Source organism: Herpailurus yagouaroundi, unplaced genomic scaffold (genome assembly GCF_014898765.1).
Source record: "Herpailurus yagouaroundi ecotype Mexico unplaced genomic scaffold, PumYag 28, whole genome shotgun sequence".
Taxonomy (NCBI): Eukaryota; Metazoa; Chordata; class Mammalia; order Carnivora; family Felidae; genus Herpailurus; species Herpailurus yagouaroundi.
Genome location: NW_024412376.1, coordinates 61,486,876 through 61,513,340, shown reverse-complemented (window position 1 = coordinate 61,513,340; position 26,465 = coordinate 61,486,876). Strand labels below are relative to the sequence as shown.

The 26,465-nt window shown below is 34.2% G+C and overlaps 1 protein-coding gene across 2 annotated transcripts in view; it reads left to right on the top strand.

The window, feature by feature from the left end:
- Positions 1–26,465, top strand: part of FAT4 (FAT atypical cadherin 4) — a 175,318-nt gene that overhangs the window by 132,757 nt on the left and 16,096 nt on the right. For both annotated transcript variants that reach the window (XM_040474420.1, XM_040474426.1), the window contains 4 exons: positions 1,146–5,495; positions 16,749–16,853; positions 20,776–21,083; positions 25,606–25,691. In XM_040474420.1, the coding sequence (XP_040330354.1) occupies positions 1,146–5,495; positions 16,749–16,853; positions 20,776–21,083; positions 25,606–25,691 (4,849 nt within the window). The remainder of the gene's footprint in view (positions 1–1,145; positions 5,496–16,748; positions 16,854–20,775; positions 21,084–25,605; positions 25,692–26,465) is intronic.

The following is a 26,465-nucleotide window of genomic DNA, read 5'->3' as shown; positions in this document are numbered from 1 at the left end:
AAAAAGCAAATGGATCCAGGATCTCTTCTCTCAGTGGTGTTTGATCTCATATTCACTTGAGAATGTCAAATTGATACCAATTCAAAGTATAAAATGCATAAATTTCTGTGCCAATCTTTTATCAAAAGGAAATGTCAATATCAAAGTCATATATCCCTGATGAAGGCCTGTAGCTGAAATGATGCCGGCAGGCATGATTCTAATTACATCCAATGTGTGGTGATGCAATATAGCATCCCCTATAAAAAGGGAGTATGTAATGCTTAAGCATCTTTTCCTCATTAGACTTATTGTAATTAATAAGAATCACTGGCCTTAATAAAAGACTTTTCGCTTTTGTCACAAACTTTACTGTAGGGTATGAATACAGGTTTGGAAAAGGTTTTTTGAATGAGTACATCAAAAACATGTCCTTATGGCAGTTTTCCTGCGTATTTCTGCTACAATCTGTTTCATTGGCATTCATCCCAAGCACTAACTTTTGGAATCCAAATTGACTCCATTCTTCCTCAGTTTTTATTTCATACTACTTTATAATTGTTCTAATTGATTTATGAATATATGTATTCATATATGTATATATATTTTGTTTCCATGTGATAATAGATCACAGATAAAAGCATTTTGCCAAAAAATGGTGAATTAAAGAATCACAGTAATTTTAAAAAATGTATTAAAAATATTGTTGACTTGATTACATGTATGGTAATTCAAAGATACTTTAAGACCTAAGAGAGCAATTATCTTTTTTCATTGGGCAGAAACGTAGCTCTTAGCAGAACTCACATAGTATCATGTTTGTTGAAAGTTGTCTTATGTACAATTTTTCTCCTAGGAACTATAATTCTGAATGATTAGCCATTGCTCTTCACTGTGCTTTTCTCAAAGGCATACTGAAAAATATTAAATCTAGTAGACCATATGGGTTTTAGTTAGAAAATGGCAGGTCAGCCCCTAAAGACTACCATTAAGTAGATTTGACTTGGGAACTTCAGAGATAATATAGGAGTTACTGTTCTTCCCAGTAATCATGAGAAAATTAAGTTATACTAGGGAGCAATATAATACTTTGTATACATTAATCCACTATCAAATGTTTTGTTTGGGTTCCATGTGATTATAACTGTACGCTCCATCTTTTATAGGTTCCTTCGTCTTTGCGGTTACAGTCACAGATGCTGATATTGGACCCAATTCTGAGCTGCATTATTCTCTTTCGGGCAGAAACTCTGAAAAATTTCACATTGACCCACTGAGGGGAGCTATTATGGCAGCTGGACCACTAAATGGGGCTTCAGAAATGACATTTTCTGTACATGTAAAAGACGGTGGCTCATTTCCAAAGACAGATTCTACCACAGTGACTGTTAGGTTTGTGAACAAGGCAGATTTCCCTAAAGTCAGAGCCAAGGAACAGACTTTCATGTTCCCTGAAAACCAGCCAGTCGGCACTCTTGTCACCACCATTACTGGGTCCTCCTTGAGAGGCGAACCTTTGTCCTATTATATTGCAAGTGGGAATCTCGGCAGTACATTCCAAATCGATCAGTTAACAGGGCAAGTGTCCATTAGTCAACCTCTAGATTTTGAAAAGATACAAAAATATGTTATATGGATAGAGGCCAGAGATGGAGGCTTCCCTCCTCTATCCTCTTATGAGAAACTTGATTTAACAGTATTAGATGTCAATGATAACTCCCCAGTTTTTAAGGAAGATCCATTTGTATCTGAAATATTGGAAAACCTCTCCCCTCGAAAAATTCTCACTGTTTCAGCAATGGATAAGGATAGTGGACCCAATGGACAGTTAGATTATGAAATTGTTAATGGCAACAAAGAACATAGTTTCACTATTAATCACGCCACTGGCGAAATTAGAAGCATTCGGTCGTTAGACAGGGAAAAAATATCGCAGTATGTGCTCACCATAAAGTCCTCAGACAAAGGCTCCCCTTCTCAGAGTACCTCAGTAAAAGTCATCATTAACATTTTAGATGAAAATGACAATGCCCCAAGGTTCTCTCAAATATTTAGTGCCTATGTTCCTGAAAATTCCCCTTTAGGATACACAGTTACACGTGTCACAACTTCTGATGAAGACATTGGTGTAAATGCAATCAGTAGATATTCTATAACGGACACAAGTCTTCCATTTACAATTAATCCCAGCACAGGGGATATTGTAATTAGCAGACCTTTAAATAGAGAAGATACGGACCGTTACAGAATCCGAGTTTCCGCACATGATTCTGGGTGGACTGTAAGTACAGATGTCACAATATTTGTGACAGATGTCAATGACAATGCTCCAAGATTTAGCAGACCCTCTTACTATTTAGATTGTCCTGAACTTACTGAAATTGGCTCCAAAGTGACTCAGGTATCTGCAACAGATCCTGATGAGGGATCAAATGGGCAAGTTTTTTATTTTATAAAATCTCAGTCAGAGTATTTCAGGATTAACGCCACCACAGGAGAGATTTTCAATAAACAGGTCTTAAAATACCAAAATGTCAGTGGCACCAGTAATGTGAACATCAACAGACACAGTTTTATAGTGACATCTTCAGATCGAGGTAATCCTTCATTACTCAGTGAGACAACAGTCACCATCAACACAGTGGACAGTAATGACAATGCACCACAGTTTCTTAAAGGTAAATATTTTACTCCGGTCACCAAAAATGTTAAAGTCGGTACGAAGTTAATCAAAGTTACAGCAGTAGATGATAGAGATTTTGGACTGAATTCTGAAGTGGAGTATCTGATTTCTAATGAAAATCATTTCGGAAAATTCAAGTTGGACAACAGTACAGGGTGGATTTCAGTAGCATCTTCCCTGATCTCTGACTTAAATCAAAACTTTGTGATTACTGTCACCGCGAGAGATAAAGGAAACCCTCCACTTTCATCCCAAGCAACTGTTCAAATAATTGTCACTGAGGAAAACTACCATACGCCCGAATTCTCTCAAAGTCACATGAGTGCAACCATCCCTGAAAGCCATAGTATCGGGGCCATTGTCAGAACCGTTTCTGCAAGAGACAGAGATGCAGCGATGAATGGCTTAATTAGGTACAGTATTTCTTCAGGAAACGAAGAAGGCATTTTTGCAATCAATTCCTCCACAGGTATATTAACACTAGCCAAAGCTCTTGATTATGAGCTATGCCAGAAACATGAGATGACTATTACTGCAACAGATGGAGGATGGGTTGCAAGAACTGGTTACTGCAGCGTGACTGTAAATGTGATCGATGTGAATGACAATTCTCCAGTATTCTTCCCTGATGAATATTTCCCTACTGTTTTGGAAAATGCCCCAAGTGGAACAACAGTCATCCACCTAAATGCTACAGACGCTGATTCCGGAACCAATGCTGTGATTGCATACACCGTCCAGTCATCTGACAGTGACCTCTTTGTCATTGACCCTAACACAGGAGTCATCACCACTCAAGGCTTCTTGGATTTTGAAACCAAGCAGAGCTACCATCTGACTGTGAAAGCCTTCAATGTCCCTGATGAAGAAAGGTGCAGTTTTGCCACTGTTAATATACAATTAAAAGGGACAAATGAGTATGTGCCTCGCTTTGTTTCCAAACTTTACTATTTTGAAATCTCAGAAGCAGCTCCCAAAGGCACAATTGTTGGAGAAGTGTTTGCCAGCGACCGTGATTTGGGCACCGATGGGGAGGTACACTATTTGATTTTTGGTAACAGTAGGAAGAAGGGTTTCCAGATCAATAAGAAGACTGGGCAGATTTATGTTTCTGGCCTTCTCGATAGGGAAAAAGAAGAGAGGGTATCTTTGAAGGTACTGGCCAAGAATTCTGGCAGCATTAGAGGTGCCGATATAGACGAGGTCACTGTAAACATCACTGTACTTGATGCCAATGACCCACCCATTTTTAGTTTAAACATCTACAGTGTTCAGATCAGTGAAGGGGTCCCAACTGGAACCCATGTGACATTTGTCAGTGCCTTTGACTCAGACTCTGTCCCCAGCTGGAGCAGGTTTTCTTACTTCATTGGATCAGGGAACGAAAATGGTGCCTTTTCCATTAATCCACAGACGGGACAGATCACTGTCACAGCAGAACTAGACAGAGAAACCCTACCTGTCTATAATCTCACGGTGTTGGCTATTGATTCAGGGACCCCCTCCGCTACAGGAAGTGCCTCCCTGTTAGTTACCCTAGAAGATATAAATGATAATGGACCTATGTTGACCATCAGTGAAGGTGAAGTTATGGAAAACAAACGCCCAGGAACTCTGGTGATGACCCTTCAGTCCACTGATCCTGATCTCCCTCCAAATCAAGGCCCTTTTACCTATTACTTGCTGAGCACAGGTCCTGCCACCAATTATTTTAGTCTGAATACTGCTGGAGTTCTGAGCACAACCAGAGAGATTGACAGAGAACAGATTGCAGACTTCTACCTGTCTGTGATTACTAGGGATTCTGGTGTTCCTCAAATGTCTTCCACAGGAACCGTGCATATCACAGTTATAGACCAAAATGACAATCCTTCACAGTCTCGGACTGTGGAGATATTTGTTAATTATTATGGCAATTTATTTCCTGGTGGGATATTAGGCTCTGTGAAGCCGCAGGATCCGGATGTGTTAGATACCTTCCACTGCTCCCTTACTTCAGGAGTTACAAGCCTGTTCAGTATTCCAAGGGGTACTTGTGATCTGAATTCACAGCCAAGGTCAACAGACGGCACATTTGATCTCACTGTCCTTAGCAGTGATGGAGTTCACAGCACAGTCACGAGCAATATCCGAGTTTTCTTTGCTGGATTTTCTAATGCTACTGTGGATAACAGCATCCTACTGCGTCTCAGCATTCCAACAGTAAAGGACTTCTTGACTAACCACTACCTTCATTTTCTACGCATTGCCAGTTCCCAACTGACAGGCTTAGGGACTGCTGTGCAACTTTATGGTGCATACGAGGAGAACAATAGAACATTTCTTTTAGCAGCTGTGAAACGAAACAATAATCAGTATGTGAATCCCAGTGGTGTAGCCACCTTCTTTGAAAGCATCAAAGAGATCCTTCTCCGGCAGAGTGGAGTAAAGGTAGAATCTGTGGATCATGACTCATGTGTTCACGGCCCATGTCAGAATGGAGGGAGCTGTATAAGAAGACTGGCTGTGAGCTCTGTATTAAAGAGCCATGAGAGTCTCCCAGTCATCATTGTGGCAAACGAACCTCTGCGGCCTTTCTTATGCAAGTGTCTGCCAGGTTATGCTGGTAGCTGGTGTGAAATAGATATAGATGAATGCCTTCCATCCCCTTGCCACAATGGTGGGACCTGTCACAATTTAGTGGGAGGATTTTCCTGCAGCTGCCCAGATGGCTTCACTGGCAGGGCCTGTGAGAGAGATGTCAATGAGTGCCTGCCTGGTCCCTGCAAGAACGGTGCTGTCTGCCAAAATGTTCCAGGAAGCTTCAACTGTGTTTGCAAAACTGGATACACAGGTATGACAATGTTTGGCTTTTTCACTAAGGCTTTAGTCATGTCAAGTATAGTAGAAAGCAGTGTGTTTTGTCATTTTTAAATGGTTTTCCATAATCATAGCAAATGCTTTAAGTACTTACTATTGGCCTACACTGTTCTAAGGACTTTACCTGTATTTATTTTACTTACTTTTCACAAGAGACCCATGAGGTTGGGATAAATATTTTCCAGTTCATACAGATAGCGAAGCTGAAGGAGAGAGAAGGTAAGTCAGTTTTCTAAGATGACCCAGATTTGTCATAGAGTCAGGTGGTAAGCCTACACAGTTATTTCCAGAGTTTAAGCTCTCAATCTGCTAATTGTACAAGAGCAAAAACCATATAATGTCTTCAAATAAGAGTGTTCTCAAGTCTAAGGCATAAGGCCTGGACCATTTGATGTCCTAAATATGTCAACAATGGTTGTTGATTCTTTTATTTTATCGTCATCTTTTTTTTTTTTTTTGGTGTATCTTCATCATTTTTATGATCTTTTAAAATCATTATCATTATTACTGAAATTTGATCCATATTTAAGGGCAGCAAGAGCAATGTGTTAAGATTGAAATTAAAATGCCATGTATTTCTACTAGTCAGGTAGAAGGCATAATACCTGACTTCTCTGGAAAATCACAACAGAACTGGACCACAATTTACCTTGACATTTTAGAAGCATAATAAAACGTACAGCAGCAAATATGTTTCACTAGTCTTTGGCATTTTAACAGGGTATGATGTACAAATATACATATATCGCTATAAGTTTCTGTCTCTAATTATCCAGCTAGCTAGCTGGCTATCTTCTATCATCTATCTACTAACTGATCAGTGGTTGGTGCACCTTCAATGTGTGTAAATATTATGCTTTTAATAAGTCTGAGGAGAGAAAAATTCTCTGCTGTCATTTGCACACTATACATTGTTAGTCCATATATATTACATTGGGTTGCTTTGCAGGGTTTATAAACACAATTTAAAGTACCAGCGAAATAGATAAAACCAGGACGTAGTTTTGTGTTTTTTTTTAATTTGGTAAATATCTTACAGAATAATATTCAAAAGAAGATTTTATAAGAAAATACATTTGGATATTGTGTTTTCAAATAGGTGCCCATCATGTATATACTAATGGTTTTATATTTGAAGAATTGAATTGCTTGATAGTGACATAAAGCAAGTGTGAATGAGTCAAGGTTTAACATACAAGCTTTGCCTATTAACAAAATAATATCCTTGAAGTATAGATGAAGAAAAGGTGCAACAATAATGTATAATGAAAAGAATCAGGAATTTGATAGTATTTGATTTAACTATAGCTTTTGGAAAGTCATTTAATCTTGCTGACCTTCAATTTCTCCATCTGCAAAATGAGATTACTCGTATTTACTTATCTTTCAGGCTTGTGGTAATGAATAAAGATAATGCTTGTAAAACGCCCACCAGAGTGTCCAGCATTCAATAACTAGTAATGTAAATTAGTTGTATTAGTAGTGGTGTTATAGAGGGGCAGCACAGAATTTCTAAAAAGACAGAAGCCTCAATGCGCAAGTTGTGAATCCTACTACAGTTGTATTCTTAGCATCATGAGTAATTTGGCTCCATCTAAGTTATCAGTTCAGAATTTCTAGAAAATCTTCCTCAATCTTTCCTACTCCAACCCCCAAAATTACTTCCTCTGTTGAAAATTCAACAATAAGGATTATTTTTGTCCATTTTAGTATAATATGCTCATTCACATTTAGATTTAAAATGAGTTTATACTTAGTCCTAAAATGAAAAATGTGTGAAGGCATTTGGTAGTAGATAGGAAGCAGGGAAAGTACCGTGGGTATGAGCAAAAGCACCATATGCTGATTGCAGCATAAATGTTGCTTCATGATTGGGCATAGAACTAATTCCTTAACATTAATTCTTTCTTTCTTCATTACATTAGATTTAAACGTACATTGCCTACTTTTCTAAATGTAGTAGTTGAAACTTTTAGGAATACCTTTCTTTTCATTATGAAATATGCATATCATTTATTAGGTGGCTATTTAAAGCACTGCTTTAGGGGAGCTTGGGTGGTTCAGTTGATTAACCATCCCACTCTTGATCTTGGCTCAGGTCATGATCTCTCAGTTCATGAGTTCAAGCCCTGCATTGGGCTCTCCGCTGATAGCACAGAGCCTGGTTGGGATTCTGTCTCTCCCTCTCTGTCCCTTCCCAGCTTGTGCTCTCTCTTACTCTCTCAATATAGATAAATAAACTTAAAAAAAAAAAGCACTTTTTAAGTCTTTGCATCATAGACATTATTATTCACTTAGTTATTCATTTAGTTCTCAAAATTCAATGAAACTGTATCATCACTATTATTATTCTTATTTTAAGGGCAAAAAATATTGGGATACTGGGTCTCAGATAGGTTAAAAGAGATTAAATAACTTGCCACTTGCATGGCACAGAAGATGGTCTAAATGAGTCTTGACTATAAACTTGACTTCTTTCTACTTTTTTTTATGTATGTGATTCTTCATCACATACTTTTTTATATGTATACAATTTTTATATTTTTTTCTTATATGTGATTTTTATATGTGATTCTTCATCACACATTTGTTTGTATTTGCTATAGAGTATTATGGCAAGTCCATGATATCTTTTGAAAACTTTTTGTACGTTTTTCTACTGGATCCTCACAAAAAGCATATGAGATAGTGTATTGGAATGAGATTGGTCAAGAACTGAAATTACTTCCAGACTTCTAGGTAGGAAGGTACTTAGTACTTGGAAATGGCTTACAATATCGTTAAACTGCCTAAGAATGAAGGTCAGGAAAATTCACCACTAACTTCAGCACTAAGACCGTTGCAGATACTGCAAGAAACCACAACTGATCATCTTGTCTACCTGCAGTCTGCAAAGAGTCCCAAAACAGCCCCTGCTTTGCTTTCACTCTTCAGATATCATTCAACTCACCCCCTGGCAGAATCTAAACCTGAGCCCTCCTGGACAGGAGTCTAGATAAGAGAGTTTTGTGACTCCCAGGCCCTGTACTTCAGAAGGATAGGAATGATGCTGAGTGTCAAGAGATAATATCTGGCATAGAAAGATACTATTATTACTCCTATTTTATGTTGTAGAAAACTTAGCCTACACTCAGGTGACTCTAGAGCCAAAACTTCCAAAGATTAGATCATAACCTCTGTCTTTTATGAAAGTTATTTGAAGTTACAAAAATAGTTTGCAATTACTATGTAATTTTACATACTGTCCCTCTTCGTAGCTCATTTTAGTCTTCATTTGCATACATGGAGATAATCCAACTGATCAAGAATGATGTAAAAACACAAAGTCGAATGATTAATATGGATTTTTTGTTTTTTGAAATAATGTAATTCATTGTTTTAAATTCTACATGCACAGTCCATCCAGTAAAACTAGCAGATCATTCAAGTCTGATAGTTTTAGTTTTGTTTTGTTTTATAGGAAACATAGTGACAAATTGTTATTCCATACACTAAATGAAGAATGTATTGTTCAAATGTCTGTATCTGTTTAATTCTTTGTAAAGGTAATGCCTGAAAGATCATTTTCAGTTATTCCTTCCAAGTAGTCTTTACCAGCTAACCTGACTTAAGGAAGATGGAGTAAATGCATCAAAACATCTTAAAGAGCTAATCAGCCGTAAGACAAGATTGATACTTAAGCATATGTGTACCTCATAGAATGAATTTTTAAAAATATTTATTGCAGTCAGCTTTAGTTTTGTTAAGATTAATTAAGTACTAATGCTTTAGTAAAGCTTTCTCCAAAGCCTGTGTATATCAATATCAGATCATGAGAACTGTTTCCAATCACCTATATTTTTTATTTATTACTGTTTTGTAATTTAATCTGTATTTCTTTAATGGTTTTATTTTTTTAATATTTATTTATTTTTGAGAGAGAGAGTGTGAGCAGGGGAGGAGCAGAGAGATAGGGAGACACAAAATCTGAAGCAGGCTCCAGGCCCCCAGGTGTCTGCACAGAGCCCAACGTGGGGCTTGAACTCATGAACTGTGAGATCATGACCTGAGCCAAAGTAGGATGCTTAACCAACTGAGCCACCCAGGCATCCCCCCTTTAATGGTTTTTAAAGTCTGTGGCATTACAAATTGAAACTGTGAGATTTTCTTAAACTTTATGTTTAAAATAATCCTCAGATATTTCCCCATCTCTCTCTCTCTCTCTCTCTCTCTCTCTCTCACACACACACACACACACACACACACACAACCACTGCACATTTCATATGAAGTTAGAAACTGTGCTGAAGATTGAAAGAGTGAGTGGCTTATGCACTGACACAAACCAAGAGACTTTATCCTAAGAATCCTACAGGGGGTGATTAAGTGTTAGCTGAACAAGGATTTTGTGTGAACGTCCTCTAGAGGTATAAGTATAAAAATGAAAATTATGGAACAAACACAATAAAAAGATATGAAGGGATGTAGTGATTACCACATTGCCACCAGTATAGTCCTGATATATATGTATATACCATATATATATTTTAAATTTTATTTTCTAGTCGGTTATCATAGCATCACATAATACATATGAAATAAGGATTTTTTTAAATGAATGAGTGATTTAGAGGGAATGAATTTGCTTGTATAACTTGTCTTTCTGATCTCTTTTTCCTAATTACTAGAAAAATGACCAAAAGGAAATTGAAAAAAAAATAGTGAGACTTCATACTCAGTAACAATCACTTCGTTTCATTATTAAAAAACTGTTCTATAATTTAATTTTTATATCACTAAGTGAAACTTTGATTCACTATAATACAGGTTATTCGACAGAATGAATCAATAGTATAGGACATGTGAAAAATTAATTTCTAGATTTTCGCAAGGCTTAACAATACCAGAAATTACATCATTGTTGATATATACCTCAGTAAATCAAAAGAGAATATCTTTCATATATTCATACCTCAGAAGGTCATAACATGCCTCAGTTCCTCCTCCAGAGGAAATTAACAACTATAAATCCAGTATTTCTTTTCCTATACAAATGAAAAGTTCTCGCATTTAAGAAGACTAATTAGAAAGCATAATTAGAGTCAGTAACCACTTATCATTTGTCTTCCTGCTCTAGGCTTCCACTGTTTGTAGCACAATGTTGCATTAAGTCATTCACATAGGAATGGATGGTGTTATAAAATGCAGCAGGTAGATGGAGCTTATTCCCAAATCCGGGTCTCTCTTAACAGAATTAGTTCATAGCCCCTTTAACCTTTCCCATCCACTTTCACACATCTGGATGCATTTTAGGTGTGGTATTTGGAGCCGTGCCAGGGTGTATTACCATATGGAGAAGTTTTCCTATGCTCTCAAGTAAGTCCTGATATTTCAGAGGATGAGATATGTCCATTCATCACTTTTATGACATTTGACAGTATAAATAGGAATTTTTTTCCAGACATATATAAAGTTATAAACAGGTTGTGCATAGTAATTTTACTGAAAAACTTGGCAAACATTTGCTTTCATGAAGATGGGAGTTGTAACTGAGTCATTCTTTCAAAATCACAACAGTCATACATGGATGTTGTCAATGATCATGTGACAAGAAAACCATAGAACATAAACAAAATGTAGCGAATAGATAGGAAATGATAATTTCTGGGAGATACGGAAGAGTGGCTCATTTCTTGTTTTGATTACTTTACTTTAAAATATGATTTGCAACTTACAAAAGCATTAATAAGAGGTTTCCAGAAGCTTAAATGCTTCTTATTTCTACAGAAAACAAACATGTATTTGTAAACTTGTCATGGATATTATGAATGTGATTATACATCATCATCTGTAGCCTCATTGAAATTGTATTTGTACATGTTTTAAAATACAAAAATAAAATATTTTTCCCCTTTGTCTTTCTTTCTAGCAGCTCTTAAACATGATATTTTTGCTTTCTCTTGATGTAATAAAACAAAATACTATTTGATTAGGATATTTAGATGAGCTATCTTCATAGTTTTTTTCACAATAATAGGAAACATTTAATAGTGTGAATAAAAGCTACTTTCTGCAAAAATAGTAAAAAAGCTTATAAGCATAAATATTCAGAATAAATAACATATATATCATAGAATTAGATTTATTTATTTTTTTAATTTTTAATTTACTTTATTTATTTTTTAAATTTACATCTAAATTAGTTAGCATATAATGCAACAATGATTTCAGGAGTAGATTCCTTAGTGCCCCTTACCCATTTAGCCCATTCCCCCTCCCACACCCCCTCCAGCAACCCTCAGTTTGTTCTCCATATTTATGAGTCTCTTCTGTTTTGTCCCCCTCCCTGTTTTCATATTATTTTTGTTTCCCTTCCCTTATGTTCATCTGTTTTGTCTCTTAAATAGCAGTGTTTTTGTTTTGTCTCTTCATATCAGTGAAGTCATATGATTTTTGTCTCTCTCTGACTGACAATTTTACTTAGCATAATACCCTCCAGTTCCATCCACGTAGTTGCAAATGACAAGATTTCATTCTTTTTGATTGCCGAGTAATACTCCATTGTATATATATACCACCTCTTCTTCATTCATTCATCCATTGATGGACATTTGGGCTCTTTCCATACTTTGGCTATTGTTGATAGTGCTGTTATAAACACAGGGGTGCATGTGTCCCTTCGAAACAGCACCCCTGTATCCCTTGGATAAATGCCTAGTAGTGCAATTGCTGGGTCGTAGGGTAGTTCTATTTTTAGTTTTTTGAGGAACCTCCATACTGTTTTCCAGAGTGGCTGCACCAGCTTGCATTCCTGTAGAATTATATTTATTAATAGTATAATCAATTTAGATATAAAATGGACTTTAATAGTTTCACATAGTCTCCTTTCTACCTATGTACAAATACAAGAGGTGCAAAAATAATATTCGTTGTGATATAATATATTACGTACAGTCTAAGATATTAAAGTGAAGCCTACATGGACTGTCAGATACCAGAAATCATATTCTCATAGCTGGACAAATTAGCAGATGAGAATAAGTGTGCTGCTCCACATAATCAACACTGAAATGTTCCGTTGGAATGAATGAAACTTGAATATGCATCCTTGTTGAAAAGACCATAGGTGATCACAGAACGGTCAGTTTATGAATTCATCATAACTTCTGCCCCAAACGTGAAGATACATGCTAAATCTATTTTGTAAGTTTAAACTATAATCTTGGAAAGTCTGTAGATACACTGGCCTCCAATTATGCATTATCTTCAGCATTCCTATTCTCCAGGTGCTAAGAGCTTATACTTCTTGAAGCACACATCCTTCTATCTATGATAAATAATTTATATCAGCACAATTAATTGATGGATGTCAAAGGACTTAGACCAGTTTAAGCTTGTAAACAACTGCTGTCACAACTAACATATCTTAATAGAACAAGGCCTTTTGAGTTCCAGATCCTTGAGTTTGAGATCCTTTTCTTTGTGCAAGCCTTATCAGTATACTTCAAAGCCTCAAGGCTATGGCAAATATTGTTAATAGACTTGCAGCTTTAATTAAGTTAATGACCCAAGATTTAGCTTTATATGGATTCTCCAACACATCAGATTTTCTATGTTAGAGTAATTCAAACTGCTGCGTTCTCTAATAAACATTATGCCATTAACACGAGTATTTAATTAGATAGATGTTTACAGAACTTGCTGCTGACTTCTAACTGGATAATAGAGCATGAACTTTCCAAACCTAAGAAATTTGCAACTGAAGGCTTTCTTTTGATTCTACGTAAAATTATGACATCTTTCCTTCATTACACAAGTCTTTTTAATAATAATTTAAATTTCAACATTGAGTTTTTTAAACTATGTCTTTGTATCTAGTATGGCAACTTCTTTTAAATTCACCAATTATTAAAAAAACCTCATTAAATGGAGTACTCAAACTAAATTTTTGAATGGTAAATAATTTACATACTGTAATACCAACATTTAAGACTATTTTTCTCAAACTCAACAATAAATCCATTTATTTAACCCCTACCAAAGTCGCTTTTCACATTTTTAAAAATATTTATCTACTAGGGAAAAGTAAGAAAATAAAGCTCTGGTTTCAATTAAAACGTAAAATGAAAGACTGAATTTTTCTCTTACAACTGTCTATTTAAATTGTTGTATACTCAAAGAATCAGATTCCATTGAGAATTTATTTTAACTTTTAAAAGAAATTCATTCTCAAACTAATATTTTCTTAGTTTGTAGTTTCTTCTGCAATTTCCATAGTTGCTATATGTTTTAATACATGAGTAAGTCTACCTAATTTGGGTTTTTTTTTTCCATTTTTAATTTTGGACTGAAATAGCCTATAGTATATATTTAAATTAAATTCAGATGTCTATATTAAATTCTAATTTTGTGAGGAGTAAATAAGATAGCTAATTTATATAAATTACAAAAAAAAAAACCAAAAAAACACCTGATTTTCTTTTGTTGTTGTTGTTTACACCACAAGTTTAAAAGGTAGTCTTTCCCAACAGGATTCTAAAGAGGATGTATTTGAGATTTATAGTATCAATGACTTGGGCTTTTATACACAGATATTTTTCTTGGAGGAAATTTAAGTCCAAATATTTGAGTATCGTTCATGCACGTGCTCCCTAAATTGGTTACTCTTTGCTCCCCGTTTCCAGTCATCAAAAAGTAAAGCTGTAATTTTGGAACCCACTAACTTGTTTTCACAATATAAGTGTTCTACTGACTGCATTTGTCCAGTATGTTAATCTATGTACACATGACCCTTAAACAATACACTTTTGAACTGTGCAGGGTCCACCTCACATGTATATATATATATATTTTTTTTTTTAATTTTTTTTTTTAACGTTTATTATTTTTGGGACAGAGAGAGACAGAGCATGAACGGGGGAGGGGCAGAGAGAGAGGGAGACACAGAATCGGAAACAGGCTCCAGGCTCCGAGCCATCAGCCCAGAGCCTGACGTGGGGCTCGAACTCACGGAGCGTGAGATCGTGACCTGGCTGAAGTCGGATGCTTAACCGACTGCACCACCCAGGCGCCCCTATATATATATATTTTTGATAAATATAGTACAGTATTATAAACGTATTTTCTCCTTCCTTTTCATTTTCTTAATAACATTTTATTTTCTCAAGGTTACTTTATTATAAAAATACAGTGTATTAATACATATATAAAACGTGTTAATTGACTATGTTATTGGCAAGGCTTCTGATCGACAGTAGGCTGTTAGTAATTAACTCTTGGGGGAGTCAAAAGTTATATGTGGATTTTCAACTGGGGGGGGTCGGCTTCCTTAAAAACCCTGTATTGTTCAAGAACAACTGTACTCAATACATGCTACTTTTAACAAAATTCTAAAAGAAATTTTCAAAAGGAAAAAAAAAAAGAAAATTAAACCTTATTTAGTCCCATAGCACATGTGAAAATTATGTATGTTCTTATAGTGGAGAAAAATACAAGTAGTGGATATGACTTTCCTGATAGCAAATAAATAATTAAAAGTACAGCCCATAGGCCTTATTTATTGGGCAATACTAATATTTTATTAAAGAAAAAAATTCACTTCTCTAGAATGGTCTGTCAGAAATCCAATTGGAAAACGCCACAGGAAAGAGTTCTATGACATAGCATCTCTCTTATGATATTGTACAGGCTTATAATAAAGTTCTTCTGCCTGTTTCTCAAATGTAACTAATTGCTATAATGCTTAAAACCCAATTTCTGTGCCTGTAGATTGGTAACTTGTTTATTTTCATTATTTCCCTTTAAAATGGAAAGGTATTCTAAAATTGTTACTGTTTTACCTTTTAAGGAGGTTCCCAATTTTATTTATAAAGAAAAAATGTTGTTTATGACCCTATGATGTAGAGAAACATGTTTAGTTAGCAATGTCATGCATTCTGACTCATGCTTATAATTTTAACTGGAACAATTGTGGGTACATAATCAAGCCACAAAAACAGAACTAAATTAAACAAAATTTTGACTATGTTTTAAGCATAGTAATCATGATAAAATGGATTATCTATGCTCATAGAAACATTTCTAGTTCTTATACTAGGAAGTAGAAAATAATTTTCTGGAAAAAAACTCTATTTAATTAAATAACTAAACCCTCATATCATTAAGTGGAAATTAACAAAGAACTCTATACCATCTTATTGTTTCTGGGAATTGGAAAACTAGAAGCTATTCTAACAAATAAGTCATTACAGTATTTTAAAATTATAGAAAAGTGACATTAGAACAACCAAAAACAGATAGGACTGACCATAAACTCTAAATTTGGCCTACCAAGTGGTTAAGTATTCACCCACAGCTTTGCAAAACCTAGATATGGGAACAGACCTACATTGGTCTTGTGCCATAGTTTTGCAATTTCTTAGGCAAAATATTAGACTTCAAGAGCCTCTTCTTTTTCATCTGTGAAATATAAAAGTTTCCTATTGTTTGGATTAATCTCCCCCATTAAAATGGAAATGCCATGTTCTGACACATCTGCTTTTTTTTTTTGACTGCCATATCCCCATCTTAGAAGATGGCCAGTAATAGTTAATATTAATGGATTTAAGATCTATGAGGAGTTCTTGGATACTGAATGATGTGCTGGTTGTGTATGAATGTTTTAGAAAAAAAACAAGGTATCCATAACTTGTAGTCAAGAGTAAATCTTAAGTATTTGAAATATATGATGTGTTTCTGGATTTCTTATTCTGTTTTACAACATAAATTTTTAAGTGAAGGGATATTTCAGAGAGGGAAAATATTTTAGTTTGACAAATAAGCTAAACAAAATTGATTCTTACCTTTAAAAAAATCTGAGTCAAGGAAATCTCTACAGTGAGAATTATACTATAGAACTTTCAAATCTCATTATAAAATTGAAAAAAGAAGCAACACTGACAAGAGAAAATAAGTTCAGTGAAAACATTTAAATATGTTCACATTTGTGATTTTCCTGAAAACAGTAGTTCCTTCCAAGATGATTATACAAATTATTTCCCAACTATTTTAATGCACATCTTTACCCTGAGACAAGTAAATAGGATTTTGAACTCTGAGGTATTCCAATTTTCTCATGGCAAGTAAAATGTTCTTATATTTCTTTTCTCCAAGATATGATCTCTCAGAACAGATTTTTACATATGGTGATGCAGTAATGGTACCAATATGTTTGCATAAGATTTTTAAAAATGAATTTGATACTTTTCAGGGAAACTGTGTGAATCTTCAGTCAATTACTGTGAATGTAACCCCTGTTTTAATGGAGGTTCCTGCCAAAGTGGTGTGGAGTCATACTATTGCCATTGTCCATTTGGTGAGTTCAGCTTATTTATTGATATAAAATATCAATCTATTTTGGCATACAGTTTAGCAATTTTACTTTATTGTGGCCATGAGTGATTAAGAAAATATTAGTTGTTTTACACAGGAGGTTTTAGCAAAATGAAGGTACAAAGGTTTGATAATTTTTAGAAAGTTAATTATGGAATGCCCTTGAATATATTGCTTTGATTATTACTAGAAAAGCAATTGATGCAAGATAATTGAATTTGATGTTGTCTCCTCAGGACATTTCCCTTCAATATTTATGGATGACTTCTTTTTAGCCTGGAACATATCAAAGAAAAAAATCTTTTAAAGCACTCTATGACATCACTCCCTACTTAAAATCTTTAAGGATAATTAATCGAATTGGTTTTTGTTTTGTTTTGCTTTTTTTTTTTTTTACATTAATTCATCCACTTCTAATAGAAGGATTTAATAACTAGACATGCAATTTTCATGACAGGCTTTTTGTAGATACTACCAAATAACTAATCAAAATTCAGACTAATAATGTCTTTTTTGAAAAAGAAAGTTGTTACAATTTTTTTTAACACATTAGTATCTATTGACCATACTGGAATGAACTAAAAGATTTCTTTCAGATCTCACTCAAATGTTATCCAGCACTGAGACCACCAAGGACTATGAAAACAGCTTTGGAGCAAGCTTTTATTTTAACCTGGGTTGTTTCAGCGCTTTGTGATTATTCCATTTATTTAAGAGATACCTTACCCCACAATATAGTATTCATCCCCAGATGTCCTACAGTAATTAAAGACCCTAATCTCTCTCCATAAACAAGAGAAGAGAAAGATATTTTGTAGTCTTTTGAGCATATCATTGTGCTGTATGGACTCTGAAAAGTGAATCTCAACATATATTGGAGAATAGAATTTAAAACAGAATCTGAGATTTCTAGTAAAAGTAAAATGTAGTGTTAATTCATTTTCAAATAACTCCATGACTCTATCTAGTTTTATCTTCGCAAAGCACAACATCAGTAGAATGATAAAGGAAAACAGAATATAAGTATCTAATTGTGAGCCATGCATTTAGCAGTGGTTCTGAGGTCCAGAAATTGAAGACTTTCTCTGAAGTCAAAAAAATAAAAATGAAACAAAACTACCCCAAGATGATATAGTAACTAGAACACAATATTATTTTCAGTTCAGTGACATTTACAGGATCCCTGCTTTTTAAAATTTTTTTTTTGAGATTCTCACCAACAATGCCTCTGAAGCAGTGAAAAGTAGATTAAGGTCAAAATAACCACAACTTTAGATCTTCTAAAAACTTCTTTCAGTAATCTGTTATAATCCTAAAGGGTGCTGCTTTCTATAGATAACCACAAGCAGGTTTCATGGTTTAACTTGTATTTGGAATGAAAGATAAGGGGATTGGAATGCAAAGTGGAAAAAATGAATTTTCAAGTGACTGAAGAAAGGTTTTTACATTTTTAGAGATTGCATTGCATTTCAGTTGCAAATATGAAGATTTAAGATAATTGATACCAAATAGAAACAAGTCCTTGCTGCAGTGTAGCTGATACAACAATCGTTGCCTATTGGGCAAAAGTGTTTGGGGTCCAAATGGACCTTGCCTTCACCCTACCTGAGTTCCCCAGGGAAAGCGGACTAGCACAACAATGTAAATTGGAGGCAGATCACATACAGTTGGCAGCAGATTTCTCCCACTGTTTCTTCCAGTGGCAAACAAACAAACAAACATTATGTAAACTTTGACATTGTCAGTTGGCAATAGAAGATTTATAAAAGAAAAGAAAACGGAAAACCTTAAAACAATAATACATGACTGGAGACCAGAGAGAATTAAAGGATAAAGTATTTTCCTTTTCAAATTGAATGTGGGTGAACCATACAAATACAAATGACAGATGGAATGCCTCAAACAAATAGCTGGAGGTAGTTACACATGCATCCTATAAAACAACATCCTAACTGTAATTTGAAATTGGGAAAAAATTTTGCACTGTTTACTTTCTCATCAGTGAAGGATTTGTTGTTTGGATTTTTAAAATTTTTTCAGATTTTTGTTTTTTTGGATTTTGTTTTAGAAAAGCATAAAGTGCTTACGATTTTATAAAGGAAGCCTGCATAATTATAACTTCCTATGTATGTATATATATGTATAACTATCCACACACAAAATATTCCTTATTAGAGTAATTTTAATAATTTCACCTGATCTTTATGTAGATTTATTTCACAGCATTTCATTTGGAGGGCTGTGTTAAAATCTTCATTGAATTTTATTTTATTTTAAAAACAAGAATGTACCTTTCTCTAAGAAAAATATTCCATAAACAAATATTTTCATGAATCAATTTGTATCTAGTGCCTATTTGAATAAAAATGTAGGACATCTGTCCAGTATGTATATTCTTTTTGCATAAATCAATTTTTAAGCACATGTTCATATTTTTAATTAGAAGAGCCCTAAGAGAACACACAGCACAATTTTTTTACTCAATAGTCTATTTCATTTCTATGCTCCATCTCTGCTTCTTCTTTTAACTTTCATTACTCTTCCTGTAGATATAAGCAAGATATACGTAATATAGTAAATGAACATTTAATGTAAATAAAATTTAAAATTTGTGTATATATGTTATATATATATACACATTATTAATTATATAATAATATATGATATATATCATATATTTATGATATACAAATAAATGTATGAAATATTGACAATAGATATAATTTGTATTATATGTTTGCTTTTTCCTTCATGCGGCTAATGTTTAGAAATAACCCATATGCATATTTCCTACATATTTATGATTATTATCTCAGCCTTGACAGAGAAGGAAAAGATAAACAACACAGGCTTTTACAGCAACTTCTAGGCCATTTTAATTTAAAGAACATTTGGATATAAAATGTGATGTAGTTAAAACAACTAGACAATCGGTAGATCTGGTCTCAAATTCTGGCTCTGTCTCCCATGGTTTTGTGACCTCAGGCAAGTTTTAAATATTCTGTAAAATGATGGCATTAGTTTCTTCTAGCTTAACAATTCCCTGACTAAATTTAACGCATTTACAAGAGATATACAGCCAAAATTAAGGAATGGAACCTTTGCCAGTTAATAAGAATCATGATGTATTGGCATGGGTTAATTTTCCAATCATTTGCTACAGTCTACTAATATTTGTGGGAAAAGAATTTTGGCATAGCACTGTAACATCAATAAAACTCATTTTTCAAGTTTGAAAAAGAACCAGCACAAACAAGTGGGGATACTGGATTTCAAAAAAAAAAAAAAAAAAAGCAGAAAGCTATTTTAAAGTAGCCTGTTGTAAATCATACCCAAAGAAGGTATAAAGCAAGACAGAGATAAAAAACTTAAGACAGTTATTTCCTTTCCTAAAAGCAGTGGTTCCCTAATCTAGTGGCTCTCGAAAATACCATGAGTATAGTGATTAATTCTTTTTGAAGGTCAAAACAAAATTTACCATCAATTGAATTAAAATTGTTTTTAAGAATTAAGTATTGTAAGGGAAGTATCTCAGTTGCAAATTACAGCATATCAGAACTTTCAAAATGTTGACAAACTAATTTTGAAAGTTTTCCAGGGAAGAAATAACTTTAGACATACTCCATTCCACTAATTCTAATTTTTAGAAATGGGACCTACTTAGGTATGGTTTTTAGTTGGCCAAAGAGAAGCAAGTACAGTAGTTCATCATCTCTCATATGCCTTAAAGATCATTGATTTGTTCTCTTTCAATTTAATTTAGACAATATTCTTTGGAGAATAATACAAAATAAGGCTGGTAAAGCCTGATTCATTATTGCAACATAAAAATATTTTAACCAAAATCATTTACTAAAACTTCACTGGAATTTGATGTGTCAATTTGTCAATTTTTTCATCTACAGGTGTCTTTGGAAAGCACTGTGAGTTGAACAGTTATGGATTTGAGGAGCTGTCATACATGGAATTTCCCAGCTTGGACCCCAATAACAACTATATTTATGTCAAATTTGCAACTATTAAAAGTCATGCTTTACTGCTTTACAACTATGACAACCAGACAGGGGACCGGGCTGAGTTTTTGGCCCTTGAAATTGCTGAAGAAAGATTAAGATTCTCTTACAATTTAGGCAGTGGTACATATAAACTCACCACTATGAAGAAAGTGTCAGATGGACATTTTCACACTGTGATTGCCCGGAGAGCAGGAATGGTAAGACATTTCATTTTACGTTAAAACTTGTTTTATTGTTGTACATCCAGTCAATCAGGCCTTCAAGTTAAAGCATGAATTAAGGTTCAAATTTAACCAGTTTTGGTATGAACTATAGCCACAAGTAGGTAATAATCTTTCTTTTGCTCATGACAGCTATGCCTGTCACAAAAAACAACTTGTCTCAAAAATAATAAAAGGAAGCAAAGTAAATAAAACACCCTAGTGCATAAATATTCCATTTTATACATTTCCTATGTATGTTTAAGGCCATGTCAGAACTGTACTTAAAATGGCTACTTTTGTAAGTATCCTTGTCCTAACTGAAGAAACAATTTAAAAACAAATGAAGAAAACTTTTCTGTAAATAAATTACTGATAAAAGATGATGCTAACACATATTCCAAAACAGTCGTGAGTAGTCCTTACTGCACTTAGCTCCTCAATACGCTGTCATCTGTGAGGTCTATCACATGAGACTGCAATAAAATGAAGTTCTGTTTGCTGACTAGCTAAAGTATTTTTAGAATTATAAACTCAGTAATATTCAAGATTTCCATATTATATTCCACTTAATTATATGGCTCTCATGTTACAGCAAGACGGTATGTATTTATTTAGTACTTGTGTTCATTAAACAAGTATTTTTTTCTTTAAAAAGGAAAATGCATGATGTATTTTACCTGTAAGTGTTTGAAACCATTTGATACAAAGCAATACATCTAGAATGGAAAGACGCACGCGCGCACACACACACACACACACACACACACACACATATATTTACTTACTTACCAACTGTCTCTTCATGGTTCCCCCACCCCCATTTTCAACAACTATCAAGGGTTTTTGAAAAAGTAAATGCTAACAAAAACTATTTTAAAATATTTTTGGATTTTATCATCAAACTTCTAAAATGATAACTGCTCTTTAAAATTTACATTCTACCCTGCATAGAAATAGAGTTAAAGGTTGAAGTCATGTATTAAAATAAACATTTGGGGCACCTGGGTGACTCAGTAGATTAAGCATCCAACTTCATCTCAGGTCATGATCTCGTAGTTCATAAATTGGAGCCCCTCTGCTCCAAAGCCCACTTTGGATCCTGTATTCCCTCTCTCTCTCTGCCCCTTCCCTGCTTAGTCACTCTCTCTCAAAAATAAATAAATATTTAAAATAAACATTAACCAAAAGAACAAAATAAATGCTCTGAAATCATTTTTTAAATGAAGAAATGTGATCTAAATGATTATAGTTTTATGTCTCAGCTCTGTGACAATCCAGAAAAATATAAAAAATACAATGAGTTATATAGTTTTGAAAGTGATCAAATGAATCATATATTTGTCTGACAATAGAAATTTTTGGGCACTAAATTTTGGGACCACTTTATATTGTTGGACTACATATAAGCAATTTATAGAAAGAACATAGAAAATATTTCTGCTATTTTTTCTGTGATCCACAGTTTTAAAAGAAAAACTTTTGTGCCCTTCCTAATTACAAATTTCATAAAGGCATAAGACAGGAGGAATCTTATTATATTGATTTTTTTCTGACAAGTATAAATAACAAACAATCTTTATCAAAGGATAAAATTCCCCATTTGTTTTTAGCAGTACTTTAAATCCATGCGGGATTTTTGGGGGTTTTGTTTTGTGTGTTTTGTGTGTGTGTGTGTGTGTGTGTGTGTGTGTGTGTGTTTAATGGCATCAGATACAATGGCTTTTCTCTCCTCCACTCTAATATAACTTAGAAAAGAAGATTTTAAACAATTTTTTAAATACAGAAACACAAAGGACAAAAAAAAAAAAAAAGGAATGATGATGGATATAAAGATGACCAGATAGGGGCGCCTGGGTGGCGCAGTCGGTTGAGCGTCCGACTTCAGCCAGGTCACGATCTCGCGGTCCGTGGGTTCGAGCCCCGCGTCGGGCTCTGGGCTGATGGCTCAGAGCCTGGAGCCTGTTTCCGATTCTGTGTCTCCCTCTCTCTCTCTGCCCCTCCCCTGTTCACGCACTGTCTCTCTCTGTCCCAAAAATAAATAAACGTTGAAAAAAAATTAAAAAAAAAAAAAAAAAGATGACCAGATGATTTTATCAACATCATCAAGGTTAGATGTTCAGATATTCATCCACTGATATCTCCATATCCATTGTGTTACATTCAGGGTCTTACAAGGCTAGTAGTTGTAGTTTATTAAAATATAAGTGAGGAAACAATAAAAGTTTTAGTGAAAATTTATGAATCATTTAAATTATATATTATATTACTTTATATATTGTCTTCCATTTTCTTATGAACTTGGTATTAATATTCTGTAACTATAACTTTATTCTAACATATATTAATTTATAAAATGTTTACTTAAAAAATTACCCCCAATATTCTGAAAATGAGACCAAAACGAGAATAAAATTTAGTAACAGTAACTTATTTTTCTTAATGTTTATTTATTTATTTTTGAGAGAGAGCATAAGGGGGGAGGGGCAGAGAGAGAGGGAGACACAGAATCTGAAGCAGAGAATCTGAAGCAGGCTCCAGGGTCTGAGTTGTCAGTGAGGAGTCCAGCCTGGGCCTTGAACCCACAAACCACCAGATCATGTCATGAGCCGAAGTCCGAAGCTTAACCGACTGAGCCACCCAGGTGCCCCTAGTAACAGTAATTTAAAACATTGATATTCTAAAAATAATATTTTAAAAAAATCTACTTGAAAAATACTCATTCGGAGACTGTATTTGATAATAATTCAAGATGGGTTGTGTTTTGAAAAGGGGTTGGGCAGAAAATCAAAATGTGGTCTATAAATGGGAATAATATCTCCACATTTTGGTATTATTGCAAGGATTAATATAAATTATATCTAAAATTTTATATGTTGTTATATATTTTACATATAGTTTCCTTTATAAAAATGTATATATTTTATATATTTTTAAATATTTGATATTAAATAGGTGCTTGTTGAATGTTAGTCATCCTGAGTTTTCAAAAACATGGCTCCATACATCCTTTTGAGGTTAGAAAAAAGGTTTTAATCTCAATAAATTTTAATTATGAGTAGTGCCTAAAAAATCATACTGACTTCAGTGAATTCTAATAGAGGTATAACAAGCAAATCTTGGCAATAATAATTTTTTAGGTTAGTAATAAGTTAGTATGCACCTTCCTGCCTGAGCTTTTTTAAACCAGCCTAATACCAAACTAGTATTCTCAGAGGAAGACCTTTAGGAGAATACAAATTTAGAAAAGTCCAATATTCCTGATTATCCATTTACTCTGGCATTATTGAAACAGACAGAATTAGAACAAGCATATGGAGTCTGGTATCGATATTGTATATTGGGGCTTACATTAGCCACAATGATTTCCTAATAATGACAGCATCCTAATGGGGCATAGCAGGTGGGAGATAACTATATTGCTAAGATATTGTCAACAGCCATTTATGTAGAATAGGTGATTTTATCTGATGACTTCCAAGGCCCCTTTAAATTTTATGACCATTTAATTCTACCTAAATTTAGGACTTGGGAGTAAGAGGGAAAGAAAAAAAAAAAAAAAAAAAAGAGGTACTATGTGTATGCCAAAAGTGATAGAAAAAAAATTCTTTCAGTTCATTTGTAGTATGTGGCTATCAAGTTTTAAATAATACCAAATGTGGAAAAAAATACCTTTGTCATTAGTACTTCAGTCAGAGGAAAAAAGTATCTTCCCATTTTAGAAAATACCCAAAAGAAGGCCCCTACTGGATTTTGAATCTGTCATTTTCTACAGTTCAAAGGGATTTTGTTAGAAACTGGCAAAATCATTAACTTCTCAGCTTTGAATCAATGAATAGACAGGATACAAACATGTCAATTTACAGCAGTACTGGTAGAAAAATTCAACAGTACGAGAAAGCACATTTAACTCTGACGATTAAATTGCATAGGGTGTTATTCAAATAAAACTTCCTCTCAGACATTCTGTATCATGAAGCTTTTAGAAAATCAGAAAATTATGTTAAGATTTATCAAAATATTATGCCACTATCTAAAGTGTTTTTTTTCCTAGTTGAGTCATTCATAAATATCTGTGTGATATTCTCTAGTTGAAAATATCAACTAGATGCGAGAGAATCCCAAGCAGGTCTGCACCGTCAGCATGGAGTCCGATACGGGGCTCAAACTCACAAACTGTGAGATCCTGACCTGACCAGAATTAAGCGCTGGACTGTCAATTCACTGAGCCACCCAGGTGCCCTATCGGTTTTTCACTTATACACAAGGGCCTGGTGAAGATTTTTCAAAGTACTTCCCACTTCTTATATGTAATAATGTCACAGTTTTAGACACGTAAAAGAAATATGTGCCCAAAATTTGATATTATAGGTGTATTATGTCATTATATACTAAGCCAAAATGTTATCACAACTTCAAAATCATGTCCACGTAGGAACAAGTACTGGGCAGTGTTGGCCGTAAAGGACAATAGGGACAGCAGAACCCAGGATGAATGTTTCCTTCTCCTACTTTATAGGCAGCTTCCTTAACTGTGGACTCTTGTTCCGAGAACCAAGAACCAGGGTATTGCACTGTCAGTAATGTGGCAGTTTCAGATGACTGGTAAGTAAAATTATTCGTTTGATCTTACTATTACTTGACCTTAAAAAGGAAATTCTGCATTTACAAATAATTTTATTATGCTAAGTGTTATGAGAGTTTACAATATTTTATGCTCTCCAAAGGAATTTTTACTCTGTAAATAAAAAGTTAATAATGAGTATAAAAAATATGTAAAAATGGTGTGACACGAGATGGGAGAGATGAGGACAAATAGAGGAAGGAAAGACTAACATGGCCTGTGCTCTTTGAGTAGATCATGAAATTGTTGCCTATGACCTGGGTCCTGCAAGGCTAGACTAAAGATCCCAGTCTTTACCTCCTTTGGAAGTTGTATACCACAATTATCCACAGATACTTTTCAATGGCACCTCAGGAAGAGACACAGAATTATGCCATCTAAAACCTAAGTGATGTTAACAGAAATAACAACAGAGAAAAATAAATATTGACATATCATCTATGATATTAATTAACATATTGGCATTATTATCATCTTGTGGGGAAGAAAAATGTATAATCTAACATTAATATTATCTAACATTAATTAATCTAACATTAATATAATCACTATTTCTGCTGCACTTTATCTTCTCTCTGATGTTATGCTGCTTCTTGCTAATTCAGCATTGTTTTATACATCCCATTTGGCTAACTGACTGAAAATGTCACTTCCATAAGTTTTATTATTTTTCATGCCTTGAAAACCTAATAATCCTGTAGAAATCTGTAAGGGAATATGCATCAATAGGTAATATTTTCCATTCAAATTTACCA